Source organism: Doryrhamphus excisus, linkage group LG3 (assembly GCF_037039965.1).
Source record: "Doryrhamphus excisus strain RoL-2023G ecotype Guam linkage group LG3, RoL_Dexc_Guam_v1.1, whole genome shotgun sequence".
NCBI lineage: Eukaryota > Metazoa > Chordata > Actinopteri > Syngnathiformes > Syngnathidae > Doryrhamphus > Doryrhamphus excisus.
Genome location: NC_136359.1, coordinates 4242489 through 4261994, shown reverse-complemented (window position 1 = coordinate 4261994; position 19506 = coordinate 4242489). Strand labels below are relative to the sequence as shown.

Genomic DNA, 19506 nt, shown 5'->3' with positions numbered 1-19506 from the left:
AGTTACTGAGGAACTAAGGCACATCAATTTAGAGTAGTTACTGAAGAACTCATGAGGTACTAATGAGTAGAGTAGTTACTGAGTAACTAAGGCACATCAATTTAGAGTAGTTACTGAAGAAATCCTGAATAACTAATGAGTTGAGTGTGTTCTGAGGAACTAAGGCACACCAATTTAGAGTAGTTACTGGGGAACTAAGGCAGATCCATTTATAGTAGTTACTGAGGAACTCATGAAAACTAATGAGTAGTTACCGAGGAACTCATGAAGAACTAACGAGTACTGAGGAACTAAGCCACATTAATTAGGGTAGTTACTGAGGAGGTCATGAAGAACTCTTGAAGAACTAATGAGTAGAGTAGTTACTGAGGAACTAAGGCACATCCGTTTAGAGTAGTTACTGAGGAACTAATTAATAGAGTAGTTTCCTGAGGAACTAAGGCACATCAATTTACAGTAGTTACTGAAGAACTCATGAGGTACTAATAAGAAACTAATGGGTGGAGTAGTTACCAGAGAACTGAGGCACATCAATTAGAGTAGTTACTGAGGAACTCATAAAGAACTAATGAGTAGAGTAGTTACTGTGGAACTAAGGCACATCAATTCAGAGTAGTTATGGAGGAACTCATGAGGACCTCTTGAGTTGAGTAGCTACCGAGGAACAAAGGCACATCCGTTTAGAGTGGTTACTGAAGAACTAAGGCACATCCGTTATCATTGACGACTATCATTGCAGGTCTAAGATATTCCAGGATATCGAGAGGTTGATTCACCCAAACGACATCTTGGATAAAATAGTTTATGACCTCGACATTGCCAGGTGAGTTTTTTTTTAAGTCTTTAAACCAAAAACGTACCACTTCCACACGGATAGGGAGGATAACTATTAAGTTATTTAACCTTTAACATGAACATTAATCAAACGTAATAATTTTTTCTGGGTACATGATACCATACAGCATCCATATCAAACTTGCGCGGGCCGCACTAACATTAGACTTTCATATCAAGGCAGGGGCCTCAAACTAGTATCCTGCGGGCCACATTTGGCCCGCGGGCCACGTGTTTGAGACCCCGGCTTTAAACCCTCATACTTTTGTGAGTAATCTGTCTTTGACGTCGTGCGTTGCAGTTGTCCCGTCATTGAAAGCGACGGCGAGTCGTTGAAATTCAACTCTCAGTTCGAGTCCGGCAACCTCAGGAAGGCCATTCAAATCAGGAAGTAAGCCAACCCTAAAGACGTGACCGCCCATTTTATTCCGTCACTTCCTCTAAAACCGGGCCGTGGCTACGCAGGTACGAGTACGACCTGGTGCTGAATTCGGACATCAACAGCAACCACCACCACCAGTGGTTCTACTTCGAGGTGAGCGGCATGCGCGTGGGAGCCACGTATCGCTTCAACATCATCAACTGTGAGAAGTCCAACAGTCAGTTCAACTACGGTGAGACCCTTTTTGTACAATACCATCACATGAAGTACTTCGTCTGTACTGTACACACGTCTACTCTTATACTTTGTAGGTATGCAGGTGTTGATGTACTCCGTTCAGGAAGCCATCAGCGGGCGGCCTCGCTGGGTCAGGACAGGAGCGGACATCTGTTACTACAAGTAAGTCCAACACAAACTAGACCAGGGGGTCTCAAACTCACGGCCCGCAGGTCAAATGCGGCCCGCCGGACACTAGTTTGAGGCCCCCGCCTTGATATTAAAATTGGTTTTTTTGTTTCATTTGTTTTTTTGATTTGTTTATTTATTTTTCCATCTTATTTTGTGTTGAAAAATAAAAATTAACATTAAACATTTATTTAATAATTTAATAATAAATAAAAATTATTTTTTTTCATTTGTTTTTTGATTTGCTCATTTATTTTTCCATCTTATTTTGTGTGGAAAAATAACAATTAACATTAAACATTTATTTAATAATTTAATAAAAAATAAAAATTAATTTGTTTCATTTGTTTTTTGATTTGCTCATTTATTTTTCCATCTTATTTTGTGTAGAAAAATAACAATTAACATTAAACATTTATTTAATAATTTAATAATAAATAAAAAATTATTTGTTAATTTGTTTCACTTGCTTATTTATTTTTCCATCTTATTTTGTGTTGAAAAATAACAATTAACATTAAACATTTGTTTAATAATTTAATAATGAATAAAAATTAATTTGTTAATTTGTTTCATTTGTTTTTTGATTTGCTTATTTGTTTTTTCATCTTATTTTGTGTCAAAAAATAACAATTAACATTAAACATGTATTTAATAATTTAATAATAAATAAAAATTAATTTGTTTCATTTGTTTTTTGATTTGCTTATTCATTTTTCCATCTTATTTTGTGTCGAAAAACGACAATTAACATTAAACATTTATTTAATAATTTAATAATAAATACAATTTATTTTGTTAATTTGTTTCACTTGCTTATTTATTTTTCCATCTTATTTTGTGTCGAAAAACGACAATTAACATTAAACATTTATTTAATAATTTAATAATAAATACAATTTAATTTGTTCATTTGTTTCACTTGTTTTTTGATTTGCTTATTTTTTTTCCCATCTTATTTTGTGTCGAAAAATAACAATTAACGTTAAACATTTATTTAATTATAAATTAAAAAATCTTTGTTTCATTTGTTTCATTTTGGTTTTTGATTTGCTTATTTATTTTTCCATCTTATTTTGTGTCGAAAAATAACAATTAACATTAAGCATTTATTTAATAACTTAATCATAAATAAAAATTAATTTGTTCATTTGTTTCACTTGTTTCATTAGTTTTTTGATTTGCTTATTTATTTTTCCATCTTATTTTGTGTCGAAAAAAATTAAACATTTAATAATTTAATAATAAATAAAACATAATTTATAATGATTTATAATAATTTAATGTTTTATCAGAGCTTTTCTAAAGAACCAAAGCACTGAAAAAGTGGAGGGTATAGCAGAAGCATTGAAGACTATTATATTATATATATGTTTATTAATATTTAATATAATTAATATTTATTAATATTTTTATCCTATTTTTATTTTTTTCCTGTTTTTACTATATATATGAATATATATAGATTTTTTTTTTTTAACCTGATGCGGCCCAGCCTCACCCAGACCTTAGCTCCAGAGGCCCCCAGGTAAATTGAGTTTGAGACCCCTGAACTAGACGGAAGCGCACTTCTATAAATGGAAAAATTCCATTTTTTTCTATAAATGGAAAAATTCCATTTTTTTTCCCCAGGAATCATTTTGCCAGAAGTTCCATTGCGACAGGCGGTCAGAAAGGGAAGTCCTACTACACCATGACCTTCAGCTCCAGCTTCAGCCATAAGGATGACGTCTGCTACTTTGCCTACCACTACCCGTACACCTACTCGTCTCTTAAGGTGCCATTATCGACATCCCAGAATGCCTTGATACTAATAACCGTGATTGTACTTATTATCACATACTACAGCATAAAATACTGATAAAATATTCAACTCTCTGGCACGTTTACATGATGGATTTTGATGAAATAGTACATGATAATAAAATCATCACCTATAATTCCATCCCACCAACAACGTGCACCAATGTGACATTTTTGTCCCCGCATATTTGATGAAGATGCACCTGTCGAAGCTGGAGGCCATGAGGACTCCCGAGATCTACATGAGACAGGACGTCCTGTGCGAGACGCTGGGGGGGAACAGCTGCCCGCTCCTCACCATCACCGCCATGCCGGAGTCCAACTCCAATGATCACGTCTGCCAGTTTAGTGAGTGAAGCCCAAAAAACTCAACAAATATCAACATGATAGAATGGGTGCTGGTGCTGGGGCTTGCTTGCTTTCTAGTGGTCTACGTTTTCAGGGACTGGGTTGTAGGTCTGGGTCTGCTGGGTGTTTACGATTTGGGGGGCAGCATTCTTTTTATTTGTGTCTTTTATTATTCATATTATTTATTTAAGTCCATTTTGAAGCAACAATTTTTTTTTTTGGGCGTGTGGTTAGTGCGCAGACCTCACAGCTAGGAGACCCGGGTTCAATTCCACCCGCGGCCATCTCTGTGTGGAGTTTGCATGTTCTCCCCGGGTACTCCGGTTCCCTCCCACATTCCAAAAACATGCTAGGTTAATTAGCGACTCCAAATTGTCTGGTCAACTATGAATGTGAGTGTGAATGGTTGTTTGCTGGGATAGGCTCCAGCACCTCTGTGACCCTTGTGAGGATTTTGCTTCAAACCAAAGTAATAATCCTACATTTTTTGACTCTGAGCATTTTTATGGTGATCTATGCACAAATTTGGCTGCACGGTGGTCAAGTGGTTAGTGCATAGACCTCACAGCTTGGAGACCCGAATTCAATTCCACCCGCGGCCATCTCTGTGTGGAGTTTGCATGTTCTCCCCGGATACTCCGGTTTCCTCCCACATTCCAAAAACATGCTAGGTTAATTAGCGACTCCAAATTGTCTGGTCAGCTATGAATGTGAGTGTGAATGGTTGTTTGCTGGGATAGGCTCCAGCACCTCTGTGACCCTTGTGAGGATTTTGCTTCAAACCAAAGTAATAATCCTACATTTTTTGACTCTGAGCATTTTTATGGTGATCTATGCACAAATTTGGCTGCACGGTGGTCAAGTGGTTAGTGCATAGACCTCACAGCTTGGAGACGCGAATTCAATTCCACCCGCGGCCATCTCTGTGTGGAGTTTGCATGTTCTCCCCGGGTACTCCGGTTCCCTCCCACATTCCAAAAACATGCTAGGTTAATTAGCGACTCCAAATTGTCTGGTCAGCTATGAATGTGAGTGTGAATGGTTGTTTGCTGGGATAGGCTCCAGCACCTCTGTGACCCTTGTGAGGATTTTGCTTCAAACCAAAATAATAATCCTACATTTTTTGACTCTGAGCATTTTTATGGTGATCTATGCACAAATTTGGCTGCACGGTGGTCAAGTGGTTAGTGCATAGACCTCACAGCTAGGAGACCCGGGTTCAATTCCACCCGCGGCCATCTCTGTGTGGAGTTTGCATGTTCTCCCCGGGTACTCCGGTTCCCTCCCACATTCCAAAAACATGCTAGGTTAATTAGCGACTCCAAATTGTCTGGTCAGCTATGAATGTGAGTGTGAATGGTTGTTTGCTGGGATAGGCTCCAGCACCTCTGTGACCCTTGTGAGGATTTTGCTTCAAACCAAAATAATAATCCTACATTTTTTGACTCTGAGCATTTTTATGGTGATCTATGCACAAATTTGGCTGCACGGTGCTCAAGTGGTTAGTGCATAGACCTCACAGCTTGGAGACCCGAATTCAATTCCACCCGCGGCCATCTCTGTGTGGAGTTTGCATGTTCTCCCCGGATACTCCGGTTTCCTCCCACATTCCAAAAACATGCTAGGTTAATTGGCGACTCCAAATTGTCCATAGGTATGAATGTGAGTGTGAATGGTTGTTTGCTGGGATAGGCTCCAGCACCCATGTAACCCTCGTGAGGATTTTGCTTCACACCAAAATAATAATCCTACATTTTTTGACTCATTTTTATGGTGTTCTATGCACAAATTTGGCTGCAAGTGGTTAGTGCATAGACCTCACAGCTTGGAGACCCGAGTTCAATTCCACCCGTGGCCATCTCTGTGTGGAGTTTGCATGTTCTCTCTGTGTTTTCTCCGGGTACTCCGGTTTCCTCCCACATTCCAAAAACATGCTAGGTTAATTAGCAACTCCAAATTGTCCATAGGTATGAATGTGAGTGTGAATGGTTGTTTGTCTATATGTGCCCTGTGATTGGCTGGCCACCAGTCCAGGGTGTACCCCGCCTCTCTCGCCCAAAGACATACACCCTGGACTGGTGGCCAGCCAATCAATTTGGAGTCGCTAATTAACCTAGCATGTTTTTGGAATGTGGGAAGAAACCGGAATACCCGGAGAAAACCCACACAGGGAGAACATGCAAACTCCACACAGAGATACCCGAGAGTGGAATTGAACCCTGGTCTCCTATCTGTGAGGTCTGTTGCGCCACCCACAATAAAAACAGTCATTGCAATTAAATAAAACTAAATCTAAACAAAAATGATGTGAGATGTAATAATGGAATACAACCCTTATTAAAATTATTGAAGCCAACCAGAACCAGAACAACAAAAATTATTCCAATTTACAATTCCAGAATAAATCAACCAAGTAGTAATAGTCTAAAAATAGTCTAATTTTTCATAATGCAATTCTTTGTTGTGAAATTATGTTTTTTTTAGGGATAAAATGAACACATGGACGTAAAAATTGCAATGGTTTTGATAATATTCTAACGCTTGTGATGTTCTTGTTGGGTTCTCCCTCCAGGAAATCGTCCTTTGATCTTCCTGTCGGCCAGAGTGCACCCGGGAGAAACCAACGCCAGCTGGGTGATGAAGGGCACGCTGGAGTTCCTGATGAGCGCCAGCCCGCTAGCGGCCAGCCTGAGAGAAGCCTACATCTTCAAGATAGTCCCCATGCTCAACCCCGACGGAGTCGTCAACGGAAAGTGAGCGCGGCGATGACGCGGCGAGATCGACGAGATCGACGTCACACGTGTTTCTTCTCTCGTCTGTCCAGTCATCGCTGTTCTCTGAGCGGGGAAGACTTGAACCGCCAATGGCAGAACCCCAACGCTGAGCTCCACCCGACCATCTACCACACCAAGAGCCTGCTGCAGTACCTCGCACACACGCAAAGAGCACCGCTGGTACGACACCCCCCACCCCCCACCCCCCACCACCCCCAATTTGCATCTTATTTAGGGTCTTCTTGCACGTCTAAGGTGTTCTGCGACTACCACGGCCATTCCAGAAAGAAGAACGTCTTCATGTACGGCTGCAGTCTAAAGGAAACAATCTGGCAATCTAGCATCAGCGCCGCGTCCAGTGAATTGCACGAGGACCTGGGATACAGGGTGAGCACGGATTTTCACCACGGATGTCCGATTTTTTATTTTTTTTTTTTGCCAATATCTCAACTCTCATTTTCTGATACGGATATCAGCCCATGCCGATATATGTGTCACATGACACATCTCCTGTGGTGGAATGAACACATATGTTTTGGATACAGCATATTTATATGTACTTTTCAAAAAAAAAAAAAAAATCCGATAGTGATATCAACCGATATTGCATTTTTATGCTGATATCAGGCCGATGATAATCGGTAATGATAATTAGTAGACAGCCCTAGTTATTTTAATAAATATATAAAATAACAAATATATTAAACAAAATTAATACATGAATCTGGATGGAATGATGGATTTAAAAAAAAAATTCTGGTTTAATAAATATATAAATTTAAAAAAAAAATACTATTCTATTATAATAATATTTTTTAGACTTTTTTCAAAACATTTGTTTATTATTTCACCCTATATTTTCTAAAGTATAGATGTAATTTTTTTTCTGGTTTAATAGATATATAAAATAATACAAAATATAAGTATTAAATTAATCTTTCACATATTTAAACATTTTAAAATGCTGATAAAAATATTTATTGTAGCTCAAAAATATACTCAAGAATATTTAGATGAATAAAAACTACTACTCTAAAAATATACTTTATATACTTTATACTTATATTTTATACTTTTTTTTCAAAACATTTGTTTATTATTTTACCCTATATTTTCAAAAATATAGATGTAATTTTTCTGGTTTAATAAATATATAAAATAATAAAAAATATATTAAATAAATCTTTCCCATATTTAAACCTTTTAAAATGCTGATAAAAATATTTATTGTAGCTCAAAAATATACTCAAGAATATTTAGATTAATAAAAAACTACTACTGCAAAAATATACTTTCTATGTAATATGTTTTTACAATAATTTACAATAATAATAATATAATATAAAAATAATGTAGCTCAAAAATATAGAAAAAATATTTAAATTAATAAAAAAACAGTACAAAATAATATTTCATGTTTTGACTTTTTAAAAATATACTTTCTATGTAATAGGTTTAGTATTAAATAAATCTTTCACATATTTAAACTTTTTAAAATGCTGATAAAAATATTTATTGTAGCTCAAAAATATACTCAAGAATATTTAGATTAATAAAAAACTATACATAGACTTTTTAAAAATATACTTTCTAATGTAATATGTAATTACAATAAAGCTAGGTTTGACTACCTGACTAACATTTGTTTATTATTTTACCTTATATTTTCAAAATATATTTTTTTATTTTCTGTTTTAATAAATACATAAAATAAACAAATATAACAAAATTATGAAATTAATCTTTCACATTTTTAAACTTTTTAAAATGCCGATAAAATATTTTTTGTAGCTCAAAAATATACTAAAAAATATTTAAATTCATAAAAAACTGTACAAAATAATATTTAATATTTTGACTTTTTAAAAATATGCTTTCTATGTAATAAGTTTTTAGAATAAAGCTAGGTTTGACTAACTGCAAACATTTGTTCATTATTTCACCTTATATTTTCAAAATATAGATGTAATTTTTTTATTTTCTGGTTTAATAAATATATAAAATAAAAAATATATTAAACAATATTATTAAATGAATCTTTCACATATTTAAACCCTTTAAAATATTGATAAAAATATTTATTGTAGCTCAAAAATATAGAAAAATATTTAAATTAATAAAAAAACAGTACAAATAATATTTCATATTTTGACTTTTTAAAAATAATATTTCATATTTTGACTTTTTAAAAATATGCTTTCTATGTAATAAGTTTTTAGAATAAAGCTAGGTTTGACTAACTGCAAACAATTGTTTATTATTTTACCTTATATTTTCAAAATATAGATGTATTTTTTTTATTTTCTGGTTTAATAAATATATAAAATAAAAAAATATATTAAACAATATTATTACATGAATCTTTCACATATTTAAACCCTTTAAAATGCTGATAAAATATTTATTGTAGCTCAAAAATATAGAAAAATATTTAAATTAATAAAAAAACAGTACAAATAATATTTCATATTTTGACTTTTTAAAAATATGCTTTCTATGTAATAAGTTTTTAGAATAAAGCTAGGTTTGACTAACTGCAAACAATTGTTTATTATTTTACCTTATATTTTCAAAATATAGATGTAATTTTTTTTTCTGGTTTAATAAATATATAAAATAAAAAATATATTGAACAAAATTATTAAATGAATCTTTCACATATTTAAAGCCTTTAAAATGCTGATAAAAATATTTATTGTAGCTCAAAAATATAGAAAAAATATTTAAATTAATAAAAAAAACAGTACAAATAATATTTCATATTTTGACTTTTAAAAATAATATTTCATATTTTGACTTAAAAAAATAATATTTCATATTTTGACTTTTTAAAAATATACTTTCTATAAAAACCTTTTGCATTGAGCTCCACGGCATGATACTTTAACATCAGATGATATAGAAATATGGAAATACCTGTGTTTTGTAGGCGCTTCCAAAGATCCTCTCCCAGATCGCTCCGGCCTTCAGCATGGCCAGCTGCAGCTTTGTGGTGGAACGCTCCAAAGAATCGACGGCCCGCGTGGTTGTGTGGCGGGAAATCGGAGTCCAGCGCAGCTACACCATGGAGAGCACCGTCTGTGGATGTGACCAGGGAAAATATAAGGTCATGTCATATACGGCGTCCATGTTTAATGATGTTTAACAAGTTGTATAACACCATTAGAGGTTGAACAGTGATAGTGCATGTCCACCAGGTGGTGCTGTTTTCCAATATTGAGCTCTTTTTGTTTGGAATCCAATACAGACAGAGGAAGTGTTGTGAGGCAGTTTTTGACATTCAAAAGCTTTGCCCTCCCGTTTTTTGTGCATGAAAGCGTTTGTCCAGATGTGCAGGAACACACAAATCTCTTCCAAGTTAAGGACTTCCTGCAAAGGGAGCGAACAAAAAGCTCTTTTTGTGACCGTGTGACCAGTTTCTACTCTTCTGAGACTTGAAGGGTTCATGCACGCGTCTGCACTTCCTGTAAAAGGAGATACATATGATCATGTACTGATATCACAGTGTTATTGCTGGACATCCTCACGCCGGTTCTAATTCAACGAACACATGAACGTATCATTTCATGTTGTCCTGCAGGGATATCAGATTGGCACCAGGGAGCTGGAGGAGATGGGGGCCCAGTTCTGCGTGGCCCTGCTGAGGCTGAAGAGAATGACGGGCCTCCATAACCACCAACACCTGCTGGACCTGGAGAGCGACCTCATCGGGACGCAGCCCAAAGTGGTCAGGTGAGAAACGGGACCCGAACAAAATTATTAAATGAATCTTTCACATATTTAAACCCTTTATGCTGATAAAAATGCTGATAAAAATATTTATTGTAGCTCAGAAATATACAAAAAAATATGTAAATTAGAATAAAGCCAGGTTTGACGAACTGCAAACATTTGTTTATTATTTTGCCTTATATTTTCAAAATATAGATTTTTTTTTATTTTCTGGTTTAATAAATATATAAAATAAAAAAATATATTAAGCAAAATTTATAAATGAATCTTTCACATATTTAAACCCTTTAAAATGCTGATAAAAATATATATTGTAGCTCAGAAATATACAAAAAATATTTAAATTAGAATAAAGCCAGGTTTGATTAACTGCAAACATTTGTTTATTATTTTACCTTATATTTTCAAAATATAGATTTTTTTTCTGGTTTAATATAAAAAAATAAAAAATATATTAAGCAAAATTTATAAATTAATCTTTCACATATTTAAACCCTTTAAAATGCTGATAAAAATATATATTGTAGCTCAGAAATATACAAAAAAATATTTAAATTAGAATAAAGTCAGGTTTGACGAACTGCAAACATTTGTTTATTATTTTACCTTATATTTTCAAAATATTGATTTTTTATTTTATTTTCTGGTTTAATAAATATATAAAATAAAAAATATATTAAGCAAAATTTATAAATTAATCTTTCACATATTTAAACCCTTTAAAATGCTGATAAAAATATATATTGTAGCTCAGAAATATACAAAAAAATATTTAAATTAGAATAAAGCCAGGTTTGACGAACTGCAAACATTTGTTTATTATTTTACCTTATATTTTCAAAATATTGATTTTTTATTTTATTTTCTGGTTTAATAAATATATAAAATAAAAAATATATTAAGCAAAATTTATAAATTAATCTTTCACATATTTAAACCCTTTAAAATGCTGATAAAAATATATATTGTAGCTCAGAAATATACAAAAAAATATTTAAATTAGAATAAAGCCAGGTTTGACTAACTGCAAACATTTGTTTATTATTTTACCTTATATTTTCAAAATATTGATTTTTTTTTTATTTTCTGGTTTAATAAATATATAAAATAAAAAATATATTAAGCAAAATTTATAAATTAATCTTTCACATATTTAAACCCTTTAAAATGCTGATAAAAATATATATTGTAGCTCAGAAATATACAAAAAAATATTTAAATTAGAATAAAGCCAGGTTTGATTAACTGCAAACATTTGTTTATTATTTTACCTTATATTTTCAAAATATAGATTTTTTTTCTGGTTTAATATAAAAAAATAAAAAATATATTAAGCAAAATTTATAAATTAATCTTTCACATATTTAAACCCTTTAAATGCTGATAAAAATATTTTTGTAGTTCAAAAATATACTAAAAATATTTAAATTAATAATAAATAATATTTAATAAAAATATACTTTGTATGTAATAAGTTTTTAGAATGAAGCTAGGTTTGGCTAACTGCAAACATTTGTTTATTATTTCACCTTATATTTATATTTTCAAAAATAGATGGATTTTTTTTTATTTTCTGTTTTAATAAATATATAAAATAAAATACATATATTACACAAAATTAATTAATGAATCTTTCACATATTTAAACCCTTTAAAATGCTGATAAAAATATAAATTTTTTTAATTAATAAAAAACTATACAAAATAATATTTTTAAAAATATACTTTCTATGTAATAAGTTTTTAGAAAAAAGCTAGGTTTGACTAACTGCAAACATTTGTTTATTATTTCACCTAATATTTTCAAAATATAGATGTAATTTTTTTAATTTTCTGGTTTAATAAATATATAAAATAAAATATGTATTAAACAAAATTAATAAATGAATCTTTCACATATTTAAACCCTTTACAATGCTGATAAAAACATTTTTTGTCGCTAAAAATATACTAAAAAAATATTTACATTAATAAAAAAAACGGTACAAAATAATATTTCATATTTTGACTTTTTAAAAATATATTATATAAATATATATATAAGTATTTTTTTGGGTTTAATAAATAGGTAAAATAAAAAATATATTAAACAAAATTAATAAATGAATCTGGATGGAATAATGGATTTTTTTTTTCATTTTCTGGTTTAATAAATATATAAAATAAATAAAACAAAATTATTAAATGATTTTTCAAAATATAGATGGATTTTTTTTCTGGATTAATAAATATATAAAATAAAAAATATATTAAACAAAATTATTAAATGACCCTAAAATGACCCATAAACCCTTTAAAATGCTGATAAAAATATTTTTGTAGCTCAGAGCAGAGGCCACCGTTAGCTACTCCAACTGGTGCTTGCGGTTCCTTTCCCAGTAACATGAAATGACCAACGGTTAGCAAGAAGCCGCTTGTTTATTTATTCATTTGGATGTTGTCTGTTAAGACGGCGAATTGCTTTTTATTCTCCAAACCACTTAACGCTCCCCCCGCACTCTGACTGGTATCGATAGGCGTTCATTCATCATTGATGTCTTATGTATGAAATATATTCAACAAAATTATTAAATGAATCTTTCACATATTTAAACCCTTTAAAATGCTGATAAAAATATTTTTTGTAGCTTAAAAATATAGTAAAAAATATTTAAATTAATAAAAACTGTACAAAATAATATTTTGGAGCATTTTCTGGATAAATAAATATATAAACTAAAAAATATATTAAACAAAATTATTAAATGAATCTTTCACATATTTAAACCCTTTAAAATGCTGATAAAAATATTTATTGTAGCTCAAAAATATACAAAAAAATAAAAATAAAAAACTGTACAAAATAATATTTTCTAGCGTTTTCTGGATTAATAAATATATAAAATAAAAAACATATTAAACAAAATTGCTAAATGATTTTTTTGTAGCTCAAAAATATACTAAAAAAAATTAAATTCATAAAAAACTGTACAAAATAATATTTTGGAGCGTTTTCTGGATGAATAAATATATAAAATAAAAAATATATTAAACAGAATTATTAAATCAATCTTTAACATTTTTAAACCCTTTAAAATGCTGGTGAAAATATTTTTTGTTGCTCAAAAATAAACTAAAAAAATATTTAAATTCATAAAAAACTGTACAAAATATTATTTTGGAGCGTTTTCTGGATTAATAAATATATATACATAAATATATAAAATAAAAAATAAAACAAAATTATTAAATTAATTTTATTTTCAAAATATAGATGGATTTTTTTTTATTTTCTGGATGAATAAATATATAAAATAAAAAATACATTAAACAAAATTATTAAATGAATCTTTCACATATTTAAACCTTTAAAATGCTGATAAAAATATTTTTTGTAGCTCAAAAATATACAAAAAAATATTTAAATTCACAAAAAACTGTACAAAATAATATTTTTTAGCGTTTTCTGGATTAATAAATATATAAAATAAAAATATATTAAACAAAATTATTAAATTAATTTTTTGTAGCTCAAAAATATACTAAAAAAATATTTAAATTCATAAAAAACTGTTTAAAATAATATTTTTTTGCGTTTTCTGGATTAATAAATATATAAAATAAAAAATATATTAAACAAAATTATTAAATTAATTTTTTGTAGCTCAAAAATATACAAAAAAAAATTTAAATTCATAAAAAACTGTTTAAAATAATATTTTTTGCGTTTTCTGGATTAATAAATACATAAAATAAAAAATATACTCAACAAAATTATTAAATGAATCTTTCACATATTTAAACCCTTTAAAATGCTGATAAAATATTTTTTGTAGCTCAAAAATATACTTAAAAAAATTAAATTCATAAAAAACTGTACAAAATAACACTTTTTAGCGTTTTCTGGATTAATAAATATATAAAATAAAAAATATATTAAACAAATTTATTAAATGAATCTTTCACATATTTAAACCCTTTGAAATGCTGATAAAAATATTTTTTGTAGCTCAAAAGTATACAAAAAAATATTTAAATTCACAAAAACCTGTACAAAATAATATTTTTTAGCGTTTTCTGGATTAATAAATATATAAAATAAAAAATATATTAAACAAAATTGTTAAATGAATTATTTGTAGCTCAAAAATATACTAAAAAAAATTAAATTCATAAATAACTGTACAAAATAATATTTTTTAGCGTTTTCTGGATTAATAAATATATAAAATAAGAAGCCGGTTGTTTATTTATTCATTTGGATGTTGTCTGTTAAGACGGCGAATTGCTTTTTATTCTCCAAACCACTTAACGCTCCCCCCGCACTCTGACTGGTATCGATAGGCGGTCATTCATCATTGATGTCTTTGATCATTAAGGGACTTGAAAATGTTCTATCTGGTCCTCCTCTGAGATTGGATGCTCTCAAGCAGGCCGTCTTATGCTAGCACTTAGCATTTAATAGGTCATCATTGCAATGATATCGTGGCCATCGGGAGCGTCTGCCAGTATGTAAAAGGCTAGCTAGTGTGTAGATGTAAATGATGTGTTACACACTAAAAGGGTGTTCGGAAAAAGAGATATCGAAACCCAAAGAAAAGGACATTTCCTGCTGTCATTATCCGTTCGGGCGCAGCATCAGCATCATCATTACACGCACTGACGCGCCATTTCTGGGTCCCGCTTGCGAGAGCGATGCCCCCGCGATCGACTGTCTACCCCCCCCGGGGATCGCATTTCAGACCATTAACACCATTAGAAAGCCACTAAAGCCACTAAAAAAACAAAAAAAAAAACTCAAAAGACGAAGCGAGTATTTCAACCATTAGGACATCATCGCTTTGCTCTGATGGCCGCCATCTTGTTGGCTTTTTTTATGGATAACATTCAAAAGTTGGTACAGCGTATTAAAATCATGTTTGTTTGCCTCTTACAATTAGAGATGTCTGATTAATCGGTAACCGATAATGCAGATTCTGGAAAATCTCAAGTTTTCTGTGTGGGTTATTGTGTGTAGCTGCTCTATAGGACACCATCACTCCATACAAAGGATCGAAAAAAATGAGCAAAATAGGTCCCCTTATATATAAATATTTTGATTTGTAGTTTTTTGAATACATTGTATTTAGAGATGGCCGATTAATCGGCAACCGATAATCATGAAAACTAATCTTTAAAAAATGTTGTATACAATCATCGGTTGATATCCAATATATACCGATGAGTTGTATACAATATTTTAAAAAAATGATTATATATGAATATAAATAATATAAAAAATATTATATTTCTTTAAAAAAATGTTGTATACAATATTTTTTAAAGAAATATAATATTTTTTATATTATTTATATTAATATATAATAATTTTTTTAAAATATATATCAATATTTTTTTTTAAGAAATATAATTTTTTTTATATTATGTATATTAATATATAGTCATTAAAAATATATTGTATACAACATTTTTTAAAGAAATATAATATTTTTTATATTATTTATATTAATATCTAATCATTTAAAAATATATATATTGTATACAACTCATCGGTTGATAAAAAAATGATTATATATTAATATAAATAATATAATATTTTTTAAAGAAATATAATATTTTTTATATATTCATATTAATATATAATCAATTAAAAAAATATTGTATACAACTCATTGGTTGATATCCGATATATCAACTGATGAGTTGTATACAAAAATTTTAAAGAAATATAATATTTTTTATATTATTTATATTAATATATAATCATCTTTTTTATATTGTATACAACTTATTGGTTGATATCCGATATATCAACCGATGAGTTGTATACAATATTTTTTAAAGAAATATAATATTTTTTATATTTTTTATATTAATATATAATCATTTTTTAAAAATATATATAATTTTTTTTAAAGAAATATAATATTATTTATATTATTCATATTAATATATAATCAATTTGAAAAAAATATTGTATACAATTTTTTTTTTAAAAATATAATATTTTTATATTATTTATATTAATATCTAGTCATTTAAAAATATATATATTGTATATAACTCATCGGTTGATAAAAAATGATTATATATTAATATAAATAATATAATATTTTTTAAAGAAATATGATATTTTTTATATTATTCATATAATATATATATATAATATTTTTTAAAGAAATATAATATTTTTTATATTATTCATATTAATATATAATCAATTTAAAAAATATATTGTATACAACTCATCGGTTGATATCCGATATATAAACCGATGAGTTGTATACAACATTTTTTAAAGAAATATAATATTTTTTATATTATTTATATGAATATATATATATATATATATATGTATTTAAAAAACTACAAATCAACATATTTATATAAGGGGACCTATTTTGCTCATTTTTCGATCCTTTGTATTGAGTGGTGGTCTCCTATAGAGCAGCTACACACAATACAACCCACACAGAAAACTTGAGATTTTCCAGAATCTGCACCTATTCCAGCTGGATTTCCTTGGATTTGTGCTCCCTGCCAAAATGCAGTGTTTTAATTTATTCCACGCATGCCCACTAAGCTGTGATAGGAATGGTTGTGTGACCAAACTATGATCCATATAAGGAGTCTGCCCCTCTGTGACATCACAAAGGAACTGTTTTAACCACGCCTTTTCAAACTGAGCGTTTTGTGCAAATGTGCAAACCTCATTATTTGAAACTTAACTGTTTTAAGTTAGCATTGTATGCTAGCCACTCAATAATTGCGTTTGTAATATTTTTCCCCCCCCGAGGTCATATTTTGGGTGGCGAATAATCTTTACCGTTTTTTTGCGGCGCAGCAGCTGCCCCACCACCTACGTGATGGACGAGGATGAGCCCTCCTTCCTGGAAGCCGTCGACTACAGCGCCGAGAGCAACGACGAGGACGGCGAAGCCGACAACGAGGCCGGCGCCGGCAGCAGAGAAATCCCGGAGACTCCCGACTTGCGTCCGGAGCGTCCGTCGGACCCGGAGAGCGGTCACGGGGCCTGGAAATGCGGGCCTGTCGCCAGCCAGTGACTTTCAGTTTTTTTTTTTTTTTTTTTTACTTTATTTGTTTTAAGCTGAAGTTCAACCCCCCCCCCCCCAAAAAAAGGACCCCTTATCCCATATTTTTGCTTGTTTTGTCCCACATTTTTTCATATGCAGTAATCATGGAGCTAAGAAGAAGGGAAACAACCATAATGACCTGGGAGGGGGGGTGGCATCGGAGGCTCACACCGACCTCCCATTTTGGATCCAAAGCTATCTGAACCCCCCCCTGAACGTCTTGACAGACCGCCATTAAAGTCACCCCCCCCACTTGCCTTCTCGGTCTCACCCTGCACTTTAACTTTTTTTTTTTAAACTCTTCCAACAAGGAAGTGGGAGCGGGGGCGAGGACGCTTGTTTTAGTGACCCGGTCGTCCCGTTTGGACGAACGACACCTGACCTCACATACTCTTTGTCTCTTTTCTGCAACACCCCCCCACTCCCTTCTTGAAGTGCAATGCACGATACCGTACAGTGGAACCTCTAGAGTCGTCTGTCACGTCTCATAAGTACGTAGTGTAGCGGCCATAATGGTACAGTTGCTCCAGACTATAGTCCTTGTGTTTTGCTTTTTATTTGTTTTTTAATGTGACGTTTACCCCCCCCCACCCCCCCAAGCTTCTAGGCCGGCATTTCTGTATGACGTCCGTAATACAGTGAACCTCAAGCACTGGGGGTCCAAAGTGTGGCACCAGGGGCCATTCGGAAATTATCATTTTAACAAGGACACAAAAACACCAAACAGCAAAAAAGGGAGAAATCAATCCAAATATTCATTCATTCATTTTCTACTGCTTTTTTCTCACGAGGGTTCGCGGGAGGGAGTGCTGGAGCCTATCCTAGCTGTCTTCGGGCGAGAGGCGGGGTACACCCTGGACTGGTCGCCAGCCAATCAGTCCAAATATGAAGAGGAAAAATAATAAAAATAATTTTAGTAGAATTGAACTTAAATGATGGGGCGGCACAGCGGACGAGTGGTTAGCACACAGACCTCACAGCTAAGAGACCAGGGTTCAATTCCACCCTCGGCCGTCTCTCTGTGTGGAGTTTGCATGTTCTCCCCGTGCATTCGTGGGTTTTCTCCAGGTTCTCCGGTTTCCTCCCACATTCCAAAAACATGCTAGGTTAATTAGTGACTCCAAATTGTCCATAGGTATGAATGTGAGTGTGAATGGTTGTTTGTCTATATGTGCCCTGTGATTGGCTGGCCACCAGTCCAGGGTGTACCCCGCCTCTCGCCCAAAGACAGCTGGGATAGGCTCCAGCACCCCCGCGACTCTCGTGAGGAAAAAGCAGTAGAAAATGAATGAATGAACTTAAATGATGTGTACTATCTTTACACACTATTTAATCCGTAGTAGAACATAGGTAAGTTTCAGGAAAATATCAGTTCCCAACTATAAAAGGAAGCTTTTTGTGAAAAGCAGCTTATCAAAATATAAACGAATATAACACCAGGAACTGTTACTGTTACACAATTTAAACTTTCAGTTCATTTGCAGCAGTTCAGTCATACAAATGTATAAAATTGTGTCTTACTTATATTTTTGTTCACAAAACACAGCAAAAAAGGGACATACTTCACATACAGTTCAATAAAAGAGTGGTTGACTTCTTTTTACACTTGTTTTTTAGAAGAAACCGACCATTTTAGATCATTTTGCCTGGCACACAGAATATTTTCTTCTGTAGCTGTGTAGAAAAGTTTTTTTTCTACCTTTTATACGTTATTATTCTTTAGTAATCCGCAGTAGAACATAGGTAAGTTTCAGGAAAATATCAGTTCCCAACTATAAAAGGGAGAAATTTAGCTTTTTGTGAAAAGCAGCTTATCAAAATATAAACGGATATAACACCAGGAAGGGGGGCACGGCGGTCTAGTGGTTAGCGCGCAGAACTCACAGCTCACAGGGTTCAATTCCACCCTCGTCCATCTCTGTGTGGAGTTTGCATGTTCTCCCCGTGGGTTTTCTCCGGGTACTCCGGTTTCCTCCCACATTCCAAAAACATGCTAGGTTAATTAGCGACTCCAAATTGTCCATAGGTATGAATGTGAGTGTGAATGGTTGTTTGTCTATATGTGCCCTGTGATTGGCTGGCGACCAGCGACCGCCACCCTCATGAGGAAGCGGTAGAAAATGAATGAATGAATGAATAACACCAGGAACTTTTT

General features: G+C 31.7%; 1 protein-coding gene across 4 annotated transcripts in view; it reads left to right on the top strand.

The window, feature by feature from the left end:
* agtpbp1 (ATP/GTP binding carboxypeptidase 1) overlaps positions 1-19238 on the top strand; it is a 43024-nt gene extending 23786 nt beyond the window's left edge. For 2 of the 4 annotated variants that reach the window (XM_058072105.2, XM_058072107.2), the window contains 12 exons: positions 740-823; positions 1136-1225; positions 1300-1448; positions 1528-1615; positions 3254-3398; positions 3622-3772; positions 6345-6525; positions 6597-6726; positions 6802-6933; positions 9476-9652; positions 10127-10278; positions 17105-19238. In XM_058072105.2, the coding sequence (XP_057928088.2) occupies positions 740-823; positions 1136-1225; positions 1300-1448; positions 1528-1615; positions 3254-3398; positions 3622-3772; positions 6345-6525; positions 6597-6726; positions 6802-6933; positions 9476-9652; positions 10127-10278; positions 17105-17321 (1696 nt within the window). In that variant the 3' untranslated portion in view covers positions 17322-19238. Of the gene's footprint in view, positions 1-739; positions 824-1135; positions 1226-1299; positions 1449-1527; positions 1616-3253; positions 3399-3621; positions 3773-6344; positions 6526-6596; positions 6727-6801; positions 6934-9475; positions 9653-10126; positions 10279-17101 lie in introns of all 4 variants that reach the window. The other 2 variants (XM_058072106.2, XM_078789480.1) reach the window with 1 other exon arrangement.
* The last annotated feature ends 268 nt before the right edge of the window (positions 19239-19506 follow it).